A 25,335-nucleotide genomic window follows, 5' to 3' on the forward strand; every position below is an offset into this window, starting at 1 on the left:
GTATAAAAGAATTAGGTGTTGACGGTGTATTATCATATATAATAGACTTGCATGATTTAATGGTTGTCATTTCGGAAAAAAAATCAAATGGTTAATTTCGAACAAATTATCGAAGTTTTTGGTAGACCGCGTACAATATGTATACACCTTAGTCGTTAAATTAACGGTTTTGACGGTTATGATTTATTTGGCTAACAGAGTCTAACTTAAGGGACCAAAATGTAGCGTTAATAACTTACGGGACCAAATTGTAACCAACAAATAACTTAAGGGACCAAATCATTAATTAAGCCTACATTTTATCTTATGTTTATCATAACCAATACTTCAAAATAACTACCTCCAGTCCTAAAATTGTACTCCATCCGATCCTATTTATAAGAAACATTTAACCTTTTTGATTTATTGCATAAATGATGTATTTGATCTATATTTTAAACAAGATACATTAATTACACAATGAATCTAAAAAGTCAACTTTTTTCTTATAAATAGGACGGGATGGAGTATTATGGATAGTTAGGAGTTACTCACCCTGTCTCACAGTAGACGTCCTATTTAAGTTGTACACGATTATTAAATAATGATTAATAATGTTGATTTTAATGGCAAAATGAATATCATTTGCTAAAACGCACTTATTAATTGTGATCATTGGAATAATTATAGATGATTGAAATGCGATAAATAAGATTATGTTGGTGGCAAAAAAGTAACAAATGTTATATTAATATTGTAAAAAGAACAAATAATTTGAGACATTTTTTTTATAAAAAAAAAAAAAGAGAAACACTTATTGTGAAACTGAGGGAGTAGTAAGATAGTTAGTTTCTTCTCTGCAGATATCTTTTGCTGCAAGTTTCTCATCATGAATAAATAAGAGCTTGTACCGATTTTCTCTTGATCACTATCATAAAATGGTATCAAATCTCTGGCTGGTGATCCATATCAAGCTTCCACATACCCTTTTTTCTTGTATCTTAGATTTTCTTGCATTTTCTATGCGTTTTTTGCATATTCAATCCATCATTTCTCTGATATTCTAAATCGATTTCCTATGTGGATTTTTCTCGGTGATAATAGTGTGCAACATTTTTTGAATGCTACAACAACACCTTAAATGGTGAAAGTTATCCAACATAAAGCACTTTTTTTGTTTACTATGTTCATCCTAGTGAGGGACTGAATTCAATTATTGTTACACCTCAATTGGACGAAGCTAGCTACCTAGCTTGGGCACGATCCATGAAAAGATATTTAGGAGCAAAAAACGAGTTCCAATATAATTTGTTGATGGAAGCATTGATGTACTAACTTCAATAGATCCGAGTCGTCAAACTTGGGAACAATGCACCAAATTGATTTATTCTTGGATTGTAAATTTAGTGAGTCGACAAATTGCACAATCTATCGTTTTCATTGAACACGTTCTTGATGCCTAGAAAGAATTTAAGGAGAGGTTCTCTAAATCATGTTGAATTTGTGTTGCACAATTACATTTTGATATCGACAACCTAAAACAATGTTCTTAAAACTATGGGAAGAATCAGAGAGTGAGTGTCCACTCCATGGTTGCATTTGTCCTTATCAATGTGCTTATCTTTCAATGTGCAACGTAGAAGACATACTCAAATATCTTTTAACCCAATCTATTTACAACTAGTACTTTCCTCAAAGTAACTATAGCGACTCAATTATGGGACACAACCCAAGCTATGTATGGCGAAGTATCTCAGACGCCAAATGTAATCTCTACAAAGGCAGTAAATGGTATATGTATTCCCTTTATGGGATGAGAGGTGGCTTTTTTATGGTTCAATTTTACCTAGGCCAATCATTAATGACCCAATCTAGGACAAAATGATTGTATCCGGTATCATTCTACCAGGAAGCAAGGATTGGAATATGCCTTAAATCAAAATGTTATTTAATCAACGTCGAGGATTTGAGTTACAAGGTTATTTGATCCTTGATTTGGATTTTATGGAAGCAACGCAACAAGTTGTGAAATCGGGTCACATAATTAGTTACAAGTTTGTGGAACACATTTTTTTTATGGCTCAGAACTAGTAAAAAAGTAGAAGGGCAGCCGCGACTTCAGCTTTAACAACCCATGCACTGTCACAACTTCATCAGAATTAGTCACAAATGCTATTGCCACGACCAAACATGTTGGTACAAGCAACACATGCTCAGGATTTTCTTCTAGCTATCCCGATTGATGAGTTAGGTCAGCATATGTCACCAGTGGAGTATCGTACTATCCTTAGATATCGTCTTATGATTCCACTATTTCCTATTGATGAGGTGTGCCTTGTTGGTCGTAAGGCGTGTCTGGATACTTTTGGGGAGCATGTCGTTCATTGTAAGGAGCTTTCCGGCTTTAAGTGCAGACATGACTTTGTTAGGGATGTACTTTTTGATATATTCAAACGGGCGGGAATATCAGTGAAGAAGGAGGCACCTGTGAACTTCCTGACTGACCCACTAGATAGAAGATCAACACTCAGGCCTGCGGATGTTATGGTGTACGGATGGGTAGGTGGAAAACATGCTTGTGTAGACTTGACTGGGGTTTCACCACTTGTGGGATTAAGTGTCAGACCTTTTACCGTAGGACAGGCAACCCTAAAAGCTGTGTCAAGCAAAGTGGCCAAACATGAGAAAGCGTGTTCTGACAATCAACATGCTTTTATACCATTTGCTTTTGACACTTTCGGTTTCCTAGCACCAGAGATTGTTGACCTTCTACATAGGGTTCAAAAGGTCATGCATAGCAAAGTCATGTCTCCTAGGTCCATGAATGTTGTGTTCATGAGGATTGATTTTGCCATCCAAAAAGGTCTAGCGGCGCAGCTTGTTGCCCACTTGCCTTCTATTCAAGTGTAAATAATTGTTTATATAATTTATAAAGGAAATCACATGCCATGCGTTGGTACAATTTTGTACTGGAAAAAACCAGCTCAAGTAAGGTTCAAATGCAACATTGACATATTTTTTCGACCACTTTCAATAAGTTGGTATTCATGCTTGTATTAGGGGTGATCAAGGACCATTTATGCTTGCTAAAATCGAACAGATCACTCCTATTCCCGAAGTGAACACTTACAAAGTTTTTGGCTTATTGTCTTTGTCTTCCAATGGATGCAGGATTCCAAGAAAGTGGTTGATGCTTTTCACATTAAGATGAAAGATATATCTGAATTTGGTCAAATCATAAGCAATGGTAGAACTTCATTTAAATTTTAGGGTGATGCTAACATGTGCTCTTACGACGCATGTTAAAAGTTTCATAAATAGTAAATGTTTATTAAAAAACATTAATTTTTAACATTTTAAGAAATAAATCATCATAATTTGCAAGACAGAATTTTCACTTTAAATTTTTAACATATATCCTTAAAACATATGTTAATATTTTCTGAATTTTGTTATACTCACATGTTAGATTTTGTCATGAATACAAGGCAAACCAATGAAATTATTCATACTTTTTTTTTTATATACAAGAAATAAAAGTAATCTAAACTCTAGCTAGATCCAAATATTTATTGATATTCCAATATGTGTTCAAATATCGTTATGAATCAAATGCTATAAGGATTGTTACAAAAAAAAAAAAAATGCTATAAGGACTTTTGAGTCCAAAAATGATTAGAATTGCAAACACGTGATTTTTTTTAAAGAAAACACGTGATGTTATTCGCTTTAATGGTTGATATTAGCAAAAAAAAAAAATGCAAATTAAAAAAAAATGATTGATATTTTACATGTATATTTTGTTAGTGTATAATTATTTTACACAAAAATGATAAATCAATTAAATTCATTATTACACATACAACATCAACTATTAATTTATCATATTACTCACTTTAATCTCCAATTCAATAATTAAATTGTGTATCTTCCTTTACATCGAGAAAAATAATGATATAATGGACACTAGGTAGATTTATTTTATGATGTTCCTCGTCAAACTTAAAAGAACTTTATGCAATTCAAACTCAACTTTGAATTTCATTTAATAATGAGAGACATTGAAATATTAAAATTACCATGACTAAAAAAACAATCAACACCAAACTTGGTTTTGTCTTCCTCCATATGGTTCTGATATGAAATGTTCCCTTTTCTTTGGTCATGATTTCAAACCACGTGTGACTATCGTCTACGAGGCTCTAATCTCCTTTGGTTGAATAATAGACGAACCCTTTATTCATATTTTTTAGTTAAGAAGATCTTCAAATAAGATGATTAAATAGCTTAATTGGTTTGAACTCAAAATTTAGAAATTATAGGTTTGAATTTGCTAAAAATTTTACACGTATAAATGTGAGATCCGAATTCAACCTCAAGTGAAAGTGTTTTGTTTACAACATCAACATTTTCACTTAAATAAAATTTTACAAATGAAAAAAAAAAAAATTATTGATAGAAACATTAAAAATCAAGTCAAAAACAAGTTGTAGTGAAAAGTCAATCAAGGACGAAGACTGGTGCAAGACTTCTAGTACTTGTGGGATCCAGCAACTTTTAAAATCCTACAAATAATGCTTTCAAATATTCAATATCCAAATCGCTTACGTCACCCAACTAAAATGAAGGATCCTAGTGATGCCCTCAATGACATCACTTGTCAAGTTGGCATGTATAAATTAAGCAACTAGATGCTGACTTGTCACATCCCTTTGTTTTTGCCACCTGTTTTCGGTTTAATTGCAAATTTACCCCTCCCAACTTTAAGGCGTTATTAATTGAGTGAATACCCCAAATTCGTCCTTGTATGAATCAAACAAAAACATCCCCCAATTTATCAAAATGCACGCTTTATTCCTGAATTTGTCATATTTCAATCAAATTAGTCCCTACGTCCATTTGGGGCGTTAACGGTGATGATGTGGCCGTTAACCTCTCACATGGGTTGCCATGTCAGATGCCACATAAGCAAGGACTAAATTGATCAATAGTGACAAAAATTTCGAAGGAGAAAATTGATTGATTTCAAAAAATATTATGCAATAAAGTTCTTGTTAATTTTTACATACTATCAAATCGATCCCTAAATTATATTCAAAAACCGTCAAATAAGTCATTGAATTATATAAACATATATCCATTTTGATCCTTGAAGCATATATTTGCAGAACAAAGTAAAAATGACAGAACACACAACTTCATCCTTGAAAATAACATAAAATAAGTCATATCTTAAGTTTGAAATATTACGTAGGCAAAAGCAACCCAACTATGAAGCATTAAGAAGTTAAATATTACATGACCAAAAAGAAACCCAACTAGGGGGCATAATTTAAACAAGTCAAAATATTCCAAAAGCATAATCCAAACACGCATCAAGTATCACTTCTTTGGAAATCTGAAGGTTGGGATAATCTCCATGAACTTAGATTGGGTTGAACCTGATGGACCATAAGTTGAATATGGAACACTAATAATGCCAAGAGCAGTTGGATGAGTTGGTGCAGGACCCCTCACTAGTGTTTTCTTAGGCCTCTCATTTGAAATAATTGACCGTCTAATGCCATACATCCTTGTAGAAACACCCTACAACAACATTTTCAATCATATCAGTCTCTAAATCACAAAACATTCAATCAAATAAGTCCCTAAATTATATCACTAACTATCAAATCGATCTTTAAGATTTAACAGTCATACATGTCTAGACACTACTTCATTTGCAACAACACTGAGAGCACTTTGTCCCTGAATTGCAACATTTCCAGCAACAACATATCCAACATTGACATTTTCAGCAGCTTTTGCAACTTGTCCATCATTTTCAGCATTATGATTTCCAGGATTTCAGCAACAAGATTTTGCCAACATTAGTCATAATCACAAGCAAACCAAAATAAAAATGTAAATCATAGTACAAAATAAACCTTTTTTATAAATTGTTTTAATCAACCACTTATTTCGTTCATAACTACTCTAATGTTCATCATTTTTAGTAACCAAACATAAAAACATGAAATTTTATAGTCTTTAACATAAAACCCTAAAATCAGTAATCTAAAAAACGTAATCAAAGCAAGCAAAACCGAACATCAAAGCAAGCATGATGATGACGAAAACCCTAAAGTTGAAAACGAATGCCTAAAAACTGAAGACGAAAATCACAAAAATGGACAGAAAAAGGGAGAAAACGAACAAGACTTACTGGAAAACGAACAGGAACGACGTTACCTTAAGAAACGACAAAATCTTTTGTCAAAACGGAATCTTTTGCAACGTTTCTCACCGGAGATGATGATGATTTTGGAGAGGTGAAGATGATGAAGGATTTAGCGGAAAGGAGAAAGGTCAGGGACGTTTTTGATGTTCTGACTAAAATGTGAGGATGGAAAGGTATGGGTAGTAAAGGGGTAAATTTGAAAAAACATGAAAAATTGAATTTAAAAAGTAAAAATGAAATTTTTGGCGTTTCCATCAAATTGGTCCTTGTACACGTGGGTTTTCTTGTTGACATGTGTACAAGACAACATGACGACAACTCAACAACATTAACAGAGCATTTAGACGGAAGGACTATTTTTATGGACGTTTGTTAAATTCAGGGACAAAACGTGCATTTCGATGAATTGGGGGACGTTTTTGTTCGATTCGTGAAAATTCAGGGACAAATTTGGGTATTCACTCGTTATTAATTTATGTGAAATGCTTATCTTATGGATATACAAATTCTATATTCTCTGTATAACAGTGTTCTTATATAACAGTGTTCTTGTGAGTATAACTCAGTTCGTTTGGACAATGCATAATATATACAATGTCTGAAGTTCGAATCCGACCACCACCAAAAAAAAGATTTATATAACAATAATATACACTATGAAATTCTATATAAGAGTAATATACACTATGAAATTTGTTAACAAGTCTTAATTCAACGGAATATTTATTATGATAGCTTTTTCCACATTTAAAGATAAAATCATTTTACTTGCCAAATTAAGTGCAATATTGTAAATACGAGGAAAACTCATGGCAATTATAAACATAGTGAGAGAAAGAAATTCCACTTTCCTTCGTGTTCCATAAAACCTTCCTCTGAACCACGTAATATTCTACGTCCCCACATTTGTCAAATTGTTATGCTTCTAGATATATAATGCAAAGTCTATAACCACTTGACACAACACAACCTTCTCAAATCCTTAAAAACCATCACAACACCAAATTAGAAACAGAGAAAAACAGACATAGCCATGGTTTTATTATCACAATCCCAACCAGAATTACCCTTAAACGAGAATGACTCACAAGACATGGTTATATACCAAATCCTAAACGAGGCTAATGCCTTAACCAACACATATGTACCACATAGAAACCACCACCATCAAGCCATGTTGAGTTGCTTAGAACCAACGAAGACTATTGCCAAGAAGCACTATAGAGGAGTAAGGCGTCGTCCTTGGGGGAAATATGCGGCGGAGATTCGTGACTCGGCTCGTCATGGAGCTAGAGTATGGCTTGGAACATTCCAAACAGCTGAAGAAGCTGCTATGGCTTATGATAGAGCTGCTTTCAAAATGAGAGGTTCAAAGGCTTTGCTTAATTTCCCAGCTGAAACTGTTGCTGCAGCTTCCATGCAAATCGAATTTTCTAATTCTAAGCTTAACTTGAATAATAGTAATAGTAATAATCATCATGATTCTGAATCAAGTGCTAGCAGCTAGGTACACTGAGCTGAGGTTACAACTTACAAATATGTTACAAGGGTTCTTGATAGTTGATATATATATATATATATATATATTTTTTGTAATTTTGTTTAATGTTTGGGTTATTTGTTGTGTCTCTTATGGGTCCTTCCCCTGTCTCTGTATAAAGATAGGTTAGAGTTAGACAGATTAAAGAGAAAATGTAAGCATAATATTAGCATTGATGTAGCAATTCAAAGTGAGAATTTAAACTTCTGAATGGAGGATGAAAGTCTTGTTTAATCGATAATGTTATAATTTTTTCTAATATTTTATGGGCTATAATCAATTGTATTAAAACCGATTGATGTTGTAAATCATATGATGATGTTTACGTCCGATAAACATGATCAATTGATAACAGATTTTCGGATATCTAATATTAATTTGGATTATGAGTGGTAGTTAGGGTTGTATGGTTATCTAATCAATCCAAATTAGAATTAGTTGTTTAGGATTGATATGTCATTAGGTTTGCTGTTATTCATCGTACCACATTCATCTTAATTTCTTACCTATGAAATGTGAAAATTATACAATTTGTCTTTTATTATGTGAAGGAAAATGTTTTTTTTTTTTTAAAGAATGTGAAGGAAAATGTTGTAAACAAGACTATTCCGAAGTGGTCCACTATGCATTTTAGGCCCTTTTCCAAACACACAATAAGCGGTAGAGAGTGATCACTAATAAAATCCTTATATAGTGACCAAAATCAACTTTGATGAAAATGAAACAACATGGGAGTAATTGATAACAGTGCCACAGTCATTTTTTAATCACAATTTCTTGGAAGTTTACACTCGACTTGTTGTTTTTAAGAATACTGTGTGACAATAATCTTTGTTCAAGTAAAGAGAACTTGTTTAGTACACATGGTGAGTTCTCACCTTTTAATCAAATTTTCTTCATATGTAAGAGTTGTAGATTGAACTATCAATTGATCTATTGTTGATTCTCAATCACAATCTCTATTAAACATAAGTTTTACTGTCGCCCATGGCAAGAACCTTAGTGACCTTTTCTTTTGGGTCATCCCTGGCCATATATGCCAAAAACATCATCTTATTTTTATAACTAGTATCCCACAAAAAAAAAAAGGAATTCACGAATCACTACCATGGCACTTTTAAGAAGATTTGAGCTATATTCCAAAAAAAAAAAAAAAATTGAGCTAAAATTGTTTTTTTTTTTATAAATAATAGTGTGTCTGAAAAAAAAATAAAAAAAATTGTGTGATTATTGTATCTCTTTGTAGTGATCCAATATAATTATGCATGTTTTCGAAATATTCCAATACAATGTACAAATACAAATACATGCAATATATATTCCTTACACTAACCTCATCAATATTTTGTCAAAGAAAAACCTTCAGAAATTTCTCCTTACACATCTCATAAAATTATTATTAATTTCTCCTTCATCCTTACTCGTTATCTTAGATTGCTACCATCTCTAAAAAAGTTTTATAAGTCATCACATGATGATGATAATAACAATAATAATAATAATAATAATAATTAAGAGCTAGCATTTGTAACCGTATGCAACAGTATATGGCAGCAGTTTGTTCATCTTCATTTTATACGTACCAAAACATCAATTCCAAAGTTTGATAATACATAGAACAAAATTTACAAATATAAATGCAATAAATAAATAAATTGGTATAAACTAACAATCTAATTTGTATTTCTGTCAAAAAGATGAGAGCAAACTGTCCAAGTAATCAATTCCTAGGTCCTGAAATACAAAAACATCATTTTCTAACATGTCTTCCAATTCCAACACTGCCATCTTTTTGTTTGCAGTTTCTTCAATATTCATCACATCAACAAATTCTCCTCTATCCCTTAATCCTCTCTTCCTTGAATCCAATAAACTTTCTCTCTTTGTAACATCAACAATTCCTTTCTTACCATATCCTAAAGTATTTGTATTTGCAACACTCTCAATTGGGAAATTAAGACATGCTTTTGAACCTCTAATTCTCAAAGCAGCTTTATCATAAGCTAAAGCAGCTTGTTCAGCTGTATCAAATGTACCAAGCCAAACTCTTGAACCTTTCTTTGATGAATCTCTAATTTCAGCTGCATATTTTCCCCATGGCCTTCTCCTTACTCCTCTATAATGTTTTTCAACTCTTTTTTTCTCTTTTCTCACACCATCTTCTTCTACTTTTTCCTTTGATTTATTCACACTTTCAATTTCCATCTTTTTGTTGCATGAAAAATCTTCTTTATTGCTTATTGCATTAATTGGTAGAATATCATCTAAAAGCTCTTCCCAGTAATCTGCTCCCATTGATATCCATCTTCCTAAACTAGGAAGCCTTTGAAGTATTTCCATCGATCCATCTCTTTCGCCAAGATTAGGCAATTCTTCCCATGTGTTAGAACATTCTGCTTCATTTCCATTTGTTCTTGCATCACTGCTGGTAATTTTAGCCCATATATTCTCAAGAATAGACCCTTCAGAAGTTGCATGATGATCATTACTATTGGGAATGTGAATGTGAATATTTTCCATGTTGGTATAAACACATAAATGAGGAATTAGAGAAATAGATATCATTAGTGAATGTATATATAAAGCTATATATGTGTAGTGTGAAGGGTATTTGACAGCTAAGGTTTTGCTTTAATATGTGATTAAATGTCAATGAACGGAAAAAAACCAGTTGGAAACTTGTGTATTAATACATTGACCAGCTATGTTTATGGAGGATTTCAAGATTTTCATCACTAAGACATGATTAATAAAGTGATTTGTACATTATTTTATTGATAAGCTCTTGACTTGTGTGCTTGTTCAATCATTTGGAAGTTTATCTAACACGTATGTTTTGCATATTTTATGAGTTGAATTTGAATACATTCCTCAAATACATTGATTGATACATACAACATTATGAAGCAAGAGGGGCTGAAGGATTTGAAAGCTGGCAAGAGCTGAGGACTTAATTTGTTGCTTTCTGTTGGAGTTTAATTGTAGTCTTTATATAATTATGAGATTTACATTATTTTTTATTTTTTTTATAAAATAAAAAATTTAGGTGATTTAGATTCCGAAGCTCACTAGGATCGAGATAGACCTCATGGCTGATTCGGCTATAAGAGTACTTACAACATCAATAATTTAGTGTAAGTTAGATTTAACCATTGCTTCATCAATGCATGGTAATAGTCCTTCTAACTTGTTGCAAATTCATGGCTTAATTACACTGAAATTACTTGAGAGTTTGCCAAAAAATAAAGAGACGAATGAATGGTTAAACTACTACTATAAAGTTGTTTATATCTTACGAAAATGACGACTTAACCACAGATTATCATTTAAAAAACTTTGACCCTGGTGAAATTTCTTGAGCTAAAAGAAATAATATACTAATGCAAACAACTTTATTTTATTTATTTTATTTTATTTCCTTTTGAGATTACTAGTTCGGCTAATCCTGGCTTCCTATGCATGTAATCCTAGTTTTCGAAGCACTCACATATGCATGTATACGCTTCTTTGTTGCTGAAGAATATTTTTGGTTTAAAGAAGCATGTTCCTAACATTTATTTCTATCATGTCAGGGCAACTGTTGCGTAGATTTTTTGGTCAATCTCAAGCGCTCTTTAAGGTTAGGTGTGACCTTTTGGCAGACTCCTCCATCGAAGTTGGAGGCAGTGTTGAGGCTTGATGTCCCAAGCCGAACCTTGTTTGCAGGGATTTTCTTTCTTTTTTTCTTTTTGCTTTGTCATTCTACCCTAAAAAAAAACCTAGCTTCATATGCATGTAATTAACGATCCGGATCCGCCTCATTTTTTTTTTGAAAGAAATGATTCCGCCTCATTGTTCTCAAGGTTCTTCTTACTTACCAATATTGGTAGAAAATTAATAAATACACTTATATCACTTGATCAAAATGAATAATAGAGAGATAAGCTTGGAGCTTAATTTCGAATATCCCTCTTTTTTCCTTTTTCTTTTTGCCCATTACATTGTAACACTAAAAAAAATGAATAACAAAGCAGTAAATTGAACAATATCATGAATCTATTCCAAATCTAAACTATTTGGCGTGAAACAATACACAAGGAGAATCATCAATTTCTTAGAGATAAAGAAAGGTGGGGTTGATTAAGGAAGTGTTCAAGTGATAGATTAATAGAGAGATTACTATTATTAAAAAAACAAGCCACACGGTTGGATCTTTAATACAGCTTTATTCTTGGAGGACTAATTAGAGGCTTAGTTAGTATTGAAGCAAGCAAAATGGCAACGTGTGCTAAATGCGGCGCTGCGTCCATGGTTCTATTCTATGAACCAAAAAAAATAATACTATTAAGAAATGACATAAGAAACTTGTGGCATTGGTGAAAGAAATCCAAATGGTGGTGTTCATCTGAATGAGTATGCTTTATTATTTATTGAGGGATAGGATAATACTAACAACTTTCATAGCATTGACATGGCTAATTCCAAATTGCGTGGTTTGACATCAAAATCCCAATGGAATATACTTCTCATTCTCATCTCATGGTCATGGGGGTAGTATTTTCGTATTGGGCCTTAGTAACGACTAACTGAAAACTGCTCTTATCCTTTTAAAATTGTTCATTTCCTTGATTCAACGAGAGTTAACTCACACTCTACATATTTCAGCAGTAGTTAACTTACACCGACACTTTTAAGATCGGTTGATTCGACTTAAAAAGTGATTGAGCCGATCTAAAAAGTGACGGCGTGAGTTAACTATCACTGAAAAATACCGAACCTAATTTAACTGTTGTTGGAATTTTTTTTTAGCAATTTTGAAAGGGAGAAAAGTCATTTCCAAACTAACTCGGGTTAAAGAAATAATTCTATTTTCAATATTTATTTAAACGGTTGAGATTTCCTTATCTCACCCTTTATATTTGTGTACACCACACATGAGTCCTAAAGTTTACTTTTTGGATATCATAATTTGTCTTAGAGTGTGTTTTTAATAATATTAAATAATAATATCAAAATTAACAGATGAATTACTCCACTATCTAAATCTGTAGAATTGGTGTGTTGTTCAAACTTTTCTAGAAGTGACATTAGAGTCGGATTCATCTTGGTGTCGGAGCATGAGTATGATCCTCATTTTGGATACTATTACAAAATGTTAAAGACTCATATATGAGAGAGATTAGTCGACATTGATATTGGATGAACTAAATGTTAGATATATAAGATAAGTAACTCATGTATTTATGGTTTCAAGATTTTAGATAACTTATGGTATTAAATTAAAGGCTTAATTGCAGTTTTGGCCCTTATGTTTTAAGAAGTTGCGATTTTGGCCCTTTAACAAAATAAACTACAAAATCGCCCCCTAAGTATTGATTTTTTTGCAGTTTTGGCCCCGAGGCCAATTTTGACAAAGTCAATGCAGACATGAACGCCACGTGTGTATTTATTTATTTTTAAATATTTTTTAATTAAAAAATAAAATAATTATATATATATTTTTTAATAATTAAAAAATATATAAAATATAAATAAATACATAGGCGTCCACGTCAGCTTTGACTAGGTCAAAATTGGCATGGGGGGCCAAAATTGCAAAAAAATCAATACTTAAGGGGCGGTTTTGTAGTTTATTTAGTTATGGGGTCAAAATCGCAACTTTTTAAAACATAGGGAGTTAAAACTGCAATTAAACCTAAATTAAATTATTGATCCATTGTTATTTTCCGCGTCTTCGAAACTCCACAATTGATTTAAGGCTAAAATATGGTTTTGGTCCCTGCAAATATGCCTCGTTTTGGTTTTAGTCCCTGTAAAAAAAATTTGTTGTTTTTGGTCCCTGCAAATATGCCTCATTTTGGTTTTGGTCCCTGGCTCCACTTTTGTGATGATTTGCACACGTGGCACATGATGACTGAACCCATTTATTAGAGAAATAGTCCCTGCAAAATCTTTTGATTTTGCAGGGACTAAAAACAACAAAAAAAATTTACAGGGACTAAAACCAAAACGAGACATATTTGCAGGGACCAAAACCATATTTTAGCCTTGATTTAATATCTATACAAGTGGTTGGGAATTCGATTTTTGTATTTTGCATAGAGGAAAACATTTCGAATGAAAGAAAACAACCTATATGCCAAACATATTCTCTAAAAAAAATAAAAAAGTGCCAAACATATTCTTTGCCGGAGTACTGATTTTGTCCCTGATCAAAATTTAACTTATAATAGACACAAGTAAACATATTCTTCAGCTTTCTTCTTCCTCATGTTGTTGTTATGGGATGATTTTTTTTATTTATCATCTCTTTCTCTATTAAAAATTGGAATCATTATTTTTTATTTTATTGTCAAAAAACATAATCTCAAACCATGGAAAGAGGAACATTTGTTGAAGAGCACAATCACAATTCCATCTGCCTTGGAAGAATTAACAATTGAATTTTATTAGGATTGATTTATGTTCTTAAAATATTTAATTTTTGAATAGAAAAACATAACACAGAAAAAACCAATTCACCATTTTTGGTTGTGAAATGTCAGTGGAAGAAAAACAGAAAGAAAATAAAAATGGGTTCAAGAGGTTTTGTTGACATTGATTCAATTTATTTGTATTCGTTTTATGTGATTGAAACCCATCTTGTTCCTAAAAAAGAGCAACAACAAGTGTGAAGAATCAAACCCACAAGAATGAAGAAAGTGAATTGCAGATACATAGAACGGTAGTTAACTATCGTTGGGACCAGCGGTAGTTAACTGATGCCGGGTCCTCAACGGTAGTTAACTACTGGAAACATTTATGTATTTTTGTGTCTTTAGGAAGTTTTTTATGTCAAAAAGCAATTATCAAAAAACATAACGTTTTCATATTTAAAAGTAGAAAATTGATTTTCTGACATAGAATACTTCCTATTGACACAAGTAAATGACGCTTTTACCCCAGCTGCAGTTAACCGTCGTTGTCAAATAGCTCATCTCTAATGGAATTGCTCCTAACACCCCCAGCGTTACTAATATCCTCACAGGTTATTTTTCTACTTTTTTCTGATATTATAATGTCATGGCATATCAATATAATTTAAAATATTCATTTATTTTTCTGCAAAAATATCTCTTTTGAAAAGTTAGGTTTTATTTTCTTATTTATTTTATCCTTCGATGGTTAATATATAAAGGATTAAATATATATATTTTAGTCCTTGCATAATCAAGAGCTTTTAAGTTTTTTGTTTAGCCTCTGTTCAATTTAATTGAAATTTTAGTCCTCTATAATATTTCAATTTATAAAAATAATCCTTATTTTAAAAACAAAAATTACAAAAAAGATATACTTTTAGTCCTCAAAATAATGTCTATAAAATGCAAATAAGAACTAAAAATAATTTTTATTTTAAAGACTAAAATTGAAAGCTCGTGATTTTATAGGGATTTAAAACATATTTAATCAATATATAAAATATTATTTCTATTTGTTAGTTTAGAAAGTACTAATAAAAAATTAGATTTAACTGCATTTTTGATCGATTTACTTCATCACGCTAAAAAGATAGTCCTCCTTTTCAAGTTTAAACTTGTTGGTCCTCAAATACTACATAAAAAAAATCCTTCAAATGGTGTTTTTTGGTCTCAAAAAAGCATAGTGAAAAAAAAAAATTCGATTGTTAAGGTCAAAATCTGGATTGAGACAAAACTGAAACAAATGGGATACTTGAAGACCGAAAATTTCAATTTTAAAAAAGAAAGTTGCTTTTCTGACATTGAAAACTTCACAATAACACAAGTAAAATACTTAAATGCCCCCAACAGTACTTAACTACCGTTGAGGACCCGACAACAGTTAACTACCGCTGAATCCATTTCAATTTATGCCTATACTGCTACTCCTTTTCTCTGTCTTCTTTTCTTCTTCCTTTTCCACTTGGAACTAGAAACAAAACTACTTCAACAAAACTACACCCTACTCATTTGTATTTTACTTGTGTCATTGTGAAGTTTTCAATGCCAGAAAAGCAACTTTCTTTTAAAAAATGAAACTATTTTCACAAGTTGAATACAACGGGAGGACCAAAAAGTTAATTAAGCCAAATTATCTCTATCTTGAAATATAGGATTTTATTGAGAAATTTTCTTCTCCATTGTTATAGGATCTTGCCAAACTTTTTTTTTTTGACAAAAAATAAACGACATTCATTCATTCAAATTCATAGAGTACATCGATACAGTACAAATCCAAATTCGCTAAAAACTAAAAGGATGAATTTATGAACAAACTCATAGCATCCATGTTAATAGCATAAAATGGAAAAGTACATATGCCTACAAATATGACTAATATGACTATATTCAAGTCTCCGAATATTCATGTATCCGGATCTGCAACGTTGACGATGATAAAGTTATTGTCATTTATCGGATCTGCACTTGCTCAAAGCTAATCTTTCAACCTGAATCAAATAAACACCGCACTAAGACGGGAAATCAAAAACACACCGCACAAAGACGGAAAATCAAAACAAGCAGAGACGTTTAGAGACGACGAAATCAAAAAAACAAATGAAAGAAAACAGAAAATATGTGAAATCATTTATTCAATTAGGATAGAAGGAAAAACAAATCGGATGACTGATTTTTAGATCAAAATTAATCCTGAATCAGTCCAAGAAGAATAAAAAGAAAGGGGCGACGCATAGGGTTTGAGAAAGAGAGGGGAAGGATGCACTGTGACGTTAATGTCATTAGGATCTTGCCAAACTTAAAAATGCATCGATTATTTTCATCAAATAATTCCTATTAGAGAATATTAAACCATTCTTCTTCTTTTTTTTTTTTACAAAATTAAACCATTCTTCTGTAAAATAAATAAATAGAAGAACGATTATTATTTGGAAAAAAAAAAATGCTGCCACCATCATCTTATCTCTCTGACCTTTTCAATTCATTTTGACATATAGTGGTTTGTATTGCCGTGACAAATTAAACTCAACGATCGTGACATGAATCTCGGAGCATGGTCGAAAAAGGATTCCTCAAGAACACCATTTTATAAAACTACATTATTTTCTATTCATTGAGGTACTATTTTTAATAGATATAGTGAGTTTTTTGTCAATAGCAAATCAGAGCGCACTTGTTAACTTATTCTTTAACGTTTTTAGATGAGAGTAAGTTATCAACTCTCTTTATTCAAATATGTTCATGTAAGTAGACTTTATAAACATGTTAACATGTTATATTAAACTTTCAAAAGGTTATATTCATGCTAAAAAGTTTGTGACACTATAAGTCAGACTCAACCTTAATTTTTTTCACGGATCGAGACTCGAGCATTTCAAAGTTTAGTTTGGCCCAGCCTATTGTCATAATTCATTGTCACTATCAATTTTAGGCATGGCAATGGGGCAGGGTGGGGACGAGTTTTGCCTTCCCCATCCTCATTCCCTACTCCCATATAGTTACATGTTACCCTAACCCATATCCAATGGGGATGAGAAATTGAATCACATCCCCGTCCCCAATGGGTTCGGGTATTTCAGCCTCATCCCCGTCCCCGTAGTGAATCAAATTTTTCATTGAAAAAAGAGTTTTTTAAACTTCAATGGTAATATTGTAATACATTATCCAATAATTTGCGCTCATTTTAACATTTCCTTATCGAATAATTAAGTTGCTCCTTTAACCATCAATGAAAGTTCTTATATCATGATAGTTATCAAACCAAATAACATGACATATCATTATGAACCCCCTCAACAAAAACAAAAACATAACCTTTCTACATTCGGGTAGGGTTTGGGTATGGGTTCGAGGTGGATCCATATATCACCGTTGCCCGTCCCTTACCCGTATTATGAAGTCGGGGAAAACCCAAACCCATACTCAAATTCAGTCAAATTGGGAAAAACCCGTTAAATCGGGGTTGATTTGGACGGATACCCATGAGCACGGGTTTTGTTTTCATGCCTAATCAATTTTTCTAATTTAATTCAGTAAATATTTTTTATTTATTTAGCGACGAATATTATATTATACAATTAAGTTGATTTAACATTTTCTTATTATCACATGCTTTAAACAACTTGCTCTCTATATTAAAAGCTTATGTTATCTTGTTTCAGTGTTTCACCAACAAAAAAAGCTTATGCTATCGAAAGAATTTATTGGGTATACGAGTTAGTTATCCATTGGTCCTGTAGAGTGTAGATGTATTATGGGCAAATGAGAATGGGAGGTTATTAAATGCAAGCTGTCAAATCCCACCCTATAATCCTTTTATTTTAGTTTTTCTTTTCCTTTCTTTTCAAAGATGATATAAATAAAATAAAATTGTATTTAGTTCTTTTTATGCGATAATAGATCAATTATTTACCCAAATTGATAAGCATACAATTTATAAAGTAATGCATATGAATTCTAATATATATTTTTTTAATAAGTAGATAATGTAAGGGGAAAAATGCATAAAAAACACAATTAATATTCTTTTTTGACAAACTTAAAAACACTACTAGTATTCTATAACCTGCACCGGTGGATATCCGTCCAAACTCATCTCAACTTTGATAAGCAATTGATCAAGATATGTTTTGTTTAGTAAAATTAAGTTATGGGTCTTGTTAAGTGTTCTAAAGGGCTTTAATTTGTTTAAGGAATCCATAAAAAGAAATTATGTCTTGAAGATATAAGTCAAATATTTATTAAAGTCATAACCGTATAATTTTCAATGTAAAAGTTGCTACAATTAGATGCTTAAACAATACATTTAGAACACTTGTTAGTATTTTTCTTAAGTTATAAGCTAAATTATTGTATGATTTATTATGTTTGGTTGTTGAAAGCTTAATTATATTATACAGTTGAAATGTTTGTTGATTGAAAGTAAAATGTTTGATAAACTAGGTGTTGAAGTGACTTATACATATAAAATGACATAACATTATACATTTGGTTATTCCTTCATTTATTTTTTATTTTTTATACATTTGGTTATTTTATTTTATTTTATTTATAAATTATATTTTTAAACATTTTTACTTAATACATAAGTTTTAAATATTTTATTTTCATGTTAAAAGATAAAATTTTAATTTTTAACTTATTTTTTCCTTTTATAATATTTTACTAAAGTAAAAATAAGATGATATAATTAAAAAGCATGTTCATGATCTATAAAGTACTTTTTTTAAAATAAAATTGTATATAGTTTTTTTTTTGGGTCAAGTAACAGTGGTTAGAAATTCACCCCATAAGATGAATAAGTGGGAAATACGAGGTTCGAACACTGATCCTTATATATTATAGACAATGTTCTTATTAATTGAGATATGCTCACGAGAATTGTAGTTGTATTTTGTGAGAATATATATACAACTCACCCAAATTAATAGGGCACACAATTTATATAGTATGCATTTTTTTAAAATTAAAGTAGATAATGCAAGATGAAAATTATTAATGCATCATAAATTAGTTGGATTTATTATCTTGTGCTAACTGAAAATGTGAAAGGTGGATGGTTTGTGTTTCATATTTTGGAAAAATAAATAATATTTATTTATTTAAGTTGATAAAATACACGTGAAAAGTTTGTGTTGAGAGAGTGAATCATAATTTATTTTTTTATTTTAAATTTAAAAAAAGGTAAAGAAGTAGTAGTACTAAATAATATATTTGATGGTAAACAAAAAATATATATATTTGATTGCACTTTTAATCTTTCTATTTTATCAAACTCACGAATATATTTCAACTTTTAAAAATTGAACTAATATATAAAAATAAATGACAGTCTTTAAGATGTTGTTTGAGATTTATCTCAATGAATATTTTTTAAATATCAACTTTTTATAATTTTTATTAGAAATAATTAAAAATATTAATGACTAAAGTTATGTATTAACATATATAAAGTTGTTAAGAGTAAAATATATATAAGAATGAAAAAGTATAAGCTAGCTTCTTCATCTTATCATAATTTAATTAAGAGGAATGTTAAGAACACTCTCTTCAACACTCACTTTTTTATTGGCTTAAATCATGGATTTAAGCCAATAAAAAAGTGAGTTTTAAATAAAGTGTTAAAAAAAGAGTATCCTTAGCATTCATCTTTAATTAATAGCCCATTCCCAACCAAAAATTCAGTTTGATGTGGCGTAAGGTACGTAGTATCACATGCATATACAAATATTTACGCACACAAAAAAACATGCATAAAAAAAATTGTACCTGGTTTTGGCCCCTGTCTTATCATTTTGCACGATAGTTGTTAGTACTTTTGCATACATACATAAATAGTAAATTCAGGCATTTACTTCAGTTACATTAATAATATGAAATTAATTTTGATATAATATCATCGTAAAATAGGTGGAATGAAATGATTAATAGTTTTTTTTTTTATAAGAATGAAATGATAAATAGTTAACAGTATTGTAAAAATATATAAATAATTTTATCATAATGAACAAAATTTATTGATTTTATTAATACAGATAAATAACCTTCAAATGACAAACAACACCAAAATTTGTCATTGCCGTTTTGTTGCATTTGTTCTTGTTTTGGTTAGGGTGAATTTAAGAGTTCATTGCGTTATTTTCAATCATAAAATTCTTACTTTTTCTTTATAGTTACAAAAATCAAAGTGCAAAACAAGATAATATATCTCTAGTCTTTATAATCACAAACAAAACTAAAAATATATACTCTAGTTGGCAATTATCTTTGTCTATACCAGAGAGGAGAAATATGTTATAGGTGTATGCATAAATATGCAAAGTTAAGTCCTGATGTGGACAATTCTCGCATGTCCTTGGACAGCTTTGCCTCTAGTTGCCAACTATCTTTGTCTATATGAGGTCCTTCTTCAGAAGAGAACGGTTTAGGGGCTCACTTTCGAGTTTAGAGCATAAATATAGAGTACATATTTTTATTTTTTGAATGATAAATGTTACTAGCTGATTGTTAGATTAATTTTTAATCTATTTAAACTCAAGATTTTCAACTCCTTAACCCTTGCTTCAAACTCAATTGAGCTACCAAACCCCATACACAAAGTAAATATTATCAATTCATATGTAATTAATTATTGATTTATATTAATGTTTACGAGGATTGGTGGCGGGACAATTTTGTTGCTCGTTTGTTTCGACGCTGCAGTAATATACTTTCATCATTACTTCAATCTTGCATTGCATTGCATGGGATAATTTCTGTCGTTATATATGACTCGTTATTATGTGGCAATTCATATATATATCCAATCTCCCGCAGCTATAATTTGTTGACCATATGCAAATTATGCACACTTTTGTCTTATGTGCATCATCAAAAAGCACAACCTCATAGGTACGTGCAAATTAACGTATCCAGCAGGCAGCATCAACATCTTTTGTTGGAAAATAGAAGCAAAAATCGACTCAACAGAGGCATAATCAAACCTCAAGTGCAAACCTTACATATAAATTATAAATAAAGTTACGAGTGTTAAGAGTTTCATATCGTATAAAAGATTGTCTACCAATGTGTTTATAAGTGGGGGCAATCCTCACCTGATGACAAACCAGTTTGTGGGGTTTTGTTAGACTTAACCACCATTTCTAAGAATGAGTATATTTATTTGAAAAATAGGTATGAGTAACTTTAAGTTTTCATACAATATTTTCTTCTTCTTAATTTACCATCAACTCAGTTACGAAGAATTAAATATGCGTATGGAACCCACATTATGTGTCTCATATATTTCTTGATGGTGATTAATTAGCAAGCCTCTGTTAAGCGGCGGTAATTAAAAACATTGTATCAATATTATGGTAATCTAATATTTTTTACATTATAAAAATTAAGTGGTTGAACTCGACTAGTTGAAGAACTTAGGTTAAGATCAAATCAAATAAGACTATCCAAGTTCGATTTGTTGGAATAGTCTTTATTCATACTTTATCTATATTTTGACCAAATTGTGACTCAATCAACCCACTTTTCACAAGAACCGGAGGACTAGGATATAAAAATAACAAAGTTAGGGATGTCAATTTCCACCCATACAAGGAATATCTATGTAGGAGATAGCCTGTTTGGGCCTCGGAAAAATAAATATTTTCACTACAAGGATGGGGATCATATAAACTCTTATGAATAACAAAGTTAAAAAATATTGCATATCTAATAATTTTATGAGAAATGATATTTGTACAACCCTCTTGTGATAACCTTTTGACAACTTTCTCTCTCATATTCACATGTTGTTTTTAATCTTTTCTCTTCCTTTTTTTTTTTTTTTCTCTCTCTCTATTGTTTTTGACCAATAAGAAGAGAGAAAAACAAAGTTGACACTGAAGTTGTCATTAAATGATGTCAAAATATCATTGCTCTAATTTTATTGTGTAATCTAAAAATATATACAACCTGTTTTCAACATAAATTCAAATTTATAATTCATTTACACACACATATGTGTATGTGTATGTATATATATATATAAACACACACTACTCCCTCTATTTTAAAATAATAGTCGTTTAAAATTTGTACACCATTTTTATATAAATAATTAATTGTGTTGATTTCAAAGATAAAATTAATATATTTTTTAAAAAACCATTAATGAATTATGGAGTCTCTGCATGGGATTCGTAGGATGGGTATGAGTAAGAAAAAACTCCTCGAAGTGAGGAATGAGGATAAAGACAGAGAATAATATGGATGATATATGCATGCATAAATGGATTTAAAAAATTTAACTTATGGGGGCAAAGATCATATACTATACATAATTATATAAAAATAATATATTGGTAAGCCATAAAATAATGCCAAATATCTTTAAATAAATAAAAGGTTTTACATTGCAAACACTATACCATTATATACTTAAAAAAATCGAAGATAGTTAACTCTCTAAATTTGGCTCTGTTTTTATACTTTGAAATTATTGTATAGTTTTAATTAAACATAAAAAGAAATTGTACATATTATTATCACTAAAGAGTCCCACAGACAAACACCTAATTTTTGGAGCATCTACTCTTCTAATTAAGTGGCGCACCACACATTCAATAGAAGTCATGAAATATTGACTACAATCATCGAATTGATCAGCACTCTACTGTTTATATACAGTGCATGTTTGTGCTCTTCTATTCTAAAAGGAAAAGAACAAGTGGTGGGAGACTCGTGCATGCACGGGTAGTTTCTCTTTTATTTTTTTGTTAAATTAAGCACGGGTAGGTTCTTGCTTGAAAGAATATTGTACACATTCTAACTTAAGAATAAGGATAAAAAATAAACATGTTATATAAGATTTACATAAGTAAAGAAAGCACATAAACACATATTTGTGGACCAATACGAGACATAACCGTATTTTATTGTACACCTATACATATTATTATTTTTAAAGAAAAAACCAAAAACCAACTTTCTCTTTTCTTACATCAGCCACCACCCTATCATCAATCACCACCTCCATTATCGGTCACCACCACCATTGTCCTCCTTCATCACCGATCATAACACCATTATCCTCATCCTTCTCCTTATGTTTGATCTCCCCATCCACAAATTGTTTTATCTCTCACTAAACCACATCACAACCTTTTATTCCAAATAAAAATTATCTAAAATTTCAGAATAGATTTTTATCCAAAAATAATCGTATAAGACAAAAAAGCGCTCACAAATATTTTTGTCAGCAAGACATAATACACTCATCACATACAACTTTATTTTATAAATTTTTAAAAATATATAACAACAAGTGAATACATACTAAGATATGATTATATAACTTTATAAATCTTCTTTCCAAATTATCTTACTTGAACCTATTGCTTATAAGAGGTAATAGCCATAAAGTTAGTATTTTTTTTTTTTTTTTTAGTGTGTTGAGTTGTTTTTGATACAAGCGTTTGTGCACTGCTATAAAACTAACTAAAAATTTGAGCTACGACAGTGAAAAAGTTCTCTATGTCGTCCGACCTCGAGGTTGAAAACAAAATCAGAGTAGATTTCTCAAAAACGATTGAGATATTACAATAAATTAGTGAAGGATTGTGCGAGACGTAAAATGTTCAATATAAAATAAAAAAATAGTCGTAATTCTAGTGTGTATTTGGAGGGGTTTCCAAGCTAGTTGCTATTTATTGAGAGAGATTTTATTAAGAATTGATCAAGAAAAGGTCCCAGTCAATTAAATTTGTTATTTGCCGAAAATCAAGGGAGGAGGTAATGGTGTGTAATTAAGTAAATGTGTTGGCAAATATATTGTTTTGAAATTTTCTTAATACAGTTTGTCACTGTATATATCTATGATTTTCCTTTATTTTGTATCTAATTCATTTTTATAAATTTGGTATGTAAAATGAAAGCTGTTAATTCCTCCGGAAGAAAAAAACATTACTTTTTTTTTTTTAAAAAAGAAAAAGACTATTACTTTTTTAAACTCATTTTAGATTGGATAATGTTTCATGAACACTATTTTTTCCATACACACATTGTACCACCTCATGTGAGAATGTGTGAGAGACAATAAATGTAAAAAAAAATTATGTATGGGGTCACATGGACACATGTCACAATAGTGTGTGGAAGTACAAGTGGTACATGCCACATAAGGTGGTCTATATATCACTACTCTTTTAAATTAATCTTTATGACAAGTCGTAATTGAGTTTTCACAATAATAACATATAGATTAAGTTGTAGATACTTTTACCTAAAAAAAAAGGTAGATATTTTAATCCTTTAAAATATTAACCATTTTGTCTAGAGTTTGATCTGTAGTTTGTATGGATGGAAAAAATTATTTGAGAGTTCAACCCCTTAAATATATAGCAGTTACCTCGAAGAATCGGTCTTCGTAGTCAGGGCGTAGCCTTTCATATGGGAGGGGTAGCCAAGGCTACCCAAAAAAATATATTATTCTTGAATTGGTCGGTATGTATTTATATCCGGTTACCTTAAATAATAAACATTGAACTACCCTAAATAAGTTCAATTGCAAAAGTTATCATAAATAATAAAGTAAAACAATCACTGCATGATTGATAGATTTATTTGTATTTGTTTGATACTTCCGGTCTCAATAACAATTATAGAGAAACCTTTTTTAACAATAAAAATTATCTAGACAATAGTCATAGATAATTTTAATGGACAATGAGTTTCTTGTAAATAACCTATTTATTTACATTTGAAAAGACATTATTAATCTATTATTAAACAGACAATTATGGATGAAATTGAGTTCTTGAAATGCATTTTGCCCAACGTTTCTAAATAATGATTTTTATGTTAAGTTACTAAGATTTGTTAATTTTTTTTTCGGTACTAAGATTTATTAATTTTAGTCCTTAATATTTTGTTAGAGATTAAATTCAAGACTAAAAACATTTTTTATTGTAAAATTTTAAAAAATTGAGATAAAAATTGAATAATTTTTTTAAGAACTAAACCTAAAAATTTATAATTTATGGGACTAAAAACATATTTTATCATTAAATTTAATGTTTGTTTTCAAAAATAATTCTTCTTTGTTAACCTCCGCATAAAATTTTGCGAGCTTCGCTGCTATTCGCAGTTGTGCACCAAACAAAACTTATAGATCTAGATAAAGACAT

General features: G+C 30.6%; 2 protein-coding genes across 2 annotated transcripts; one reads left to right on the top strand and one right to left on the bottom strand.

Moving 5' to 3' along the window:
- The first annotated feature begins 7,104 nt into the window (after nucleotides 1–7,104).
- On the top strand, nucleotides 7,105–7,973 carry LOC11442911 (pathogenesis-related genes transcriptional activator PTI5). The gene has a single exon (XM_003593642.4). It carries the CDS (start codon nucleotides 7,233–7,235, stop codon nucleotides 7,704–7,706), a length of 474 nt encoding a protein of 157 aa, XP_003593690.1. The 5' UTR covers nucleotides 7,105–7,232; the 3' UTR covers nucleotides 7,707–7,973.
- A 1,427-nt stretch (nucleotides 7,974–9,400) lies between these two features.
- On the bottom strand, nucleotides 9,401–10,312 carry LOC11443318 (ethylene-response factor C3). The gene has a single exon (XM_003593643.4). It carries the CDS (start codon nucleotides 10,302–10,304, stop codon nucleotides 9,429–9,431), a length of 876 nt encoding a protein of 291 aa, XP_003593691.2. The 5' UTR covers nucleotides 10,305–10,312; the 3' UTR covers nucleotides 9,401–9,428.
- Nucleotides 10,313–25,335: the final 15,023 nt, after the last annotated feature.

Source organism: Medicago truncatula, chromosome 2 (assembly GCF_003473485.1).
Source record: "Medicago truncatula cultivar Jemalong A17 chromosome 2, MtrunA17r5.0-ANR, whole genome shotgun sequence".
Lineage (NCBI taxonomy): Eukaryota > Viridiplantae > Streptophyta > Magnoliopsida > Fabales > Fabaceae > Medicago > Medicago truncatula.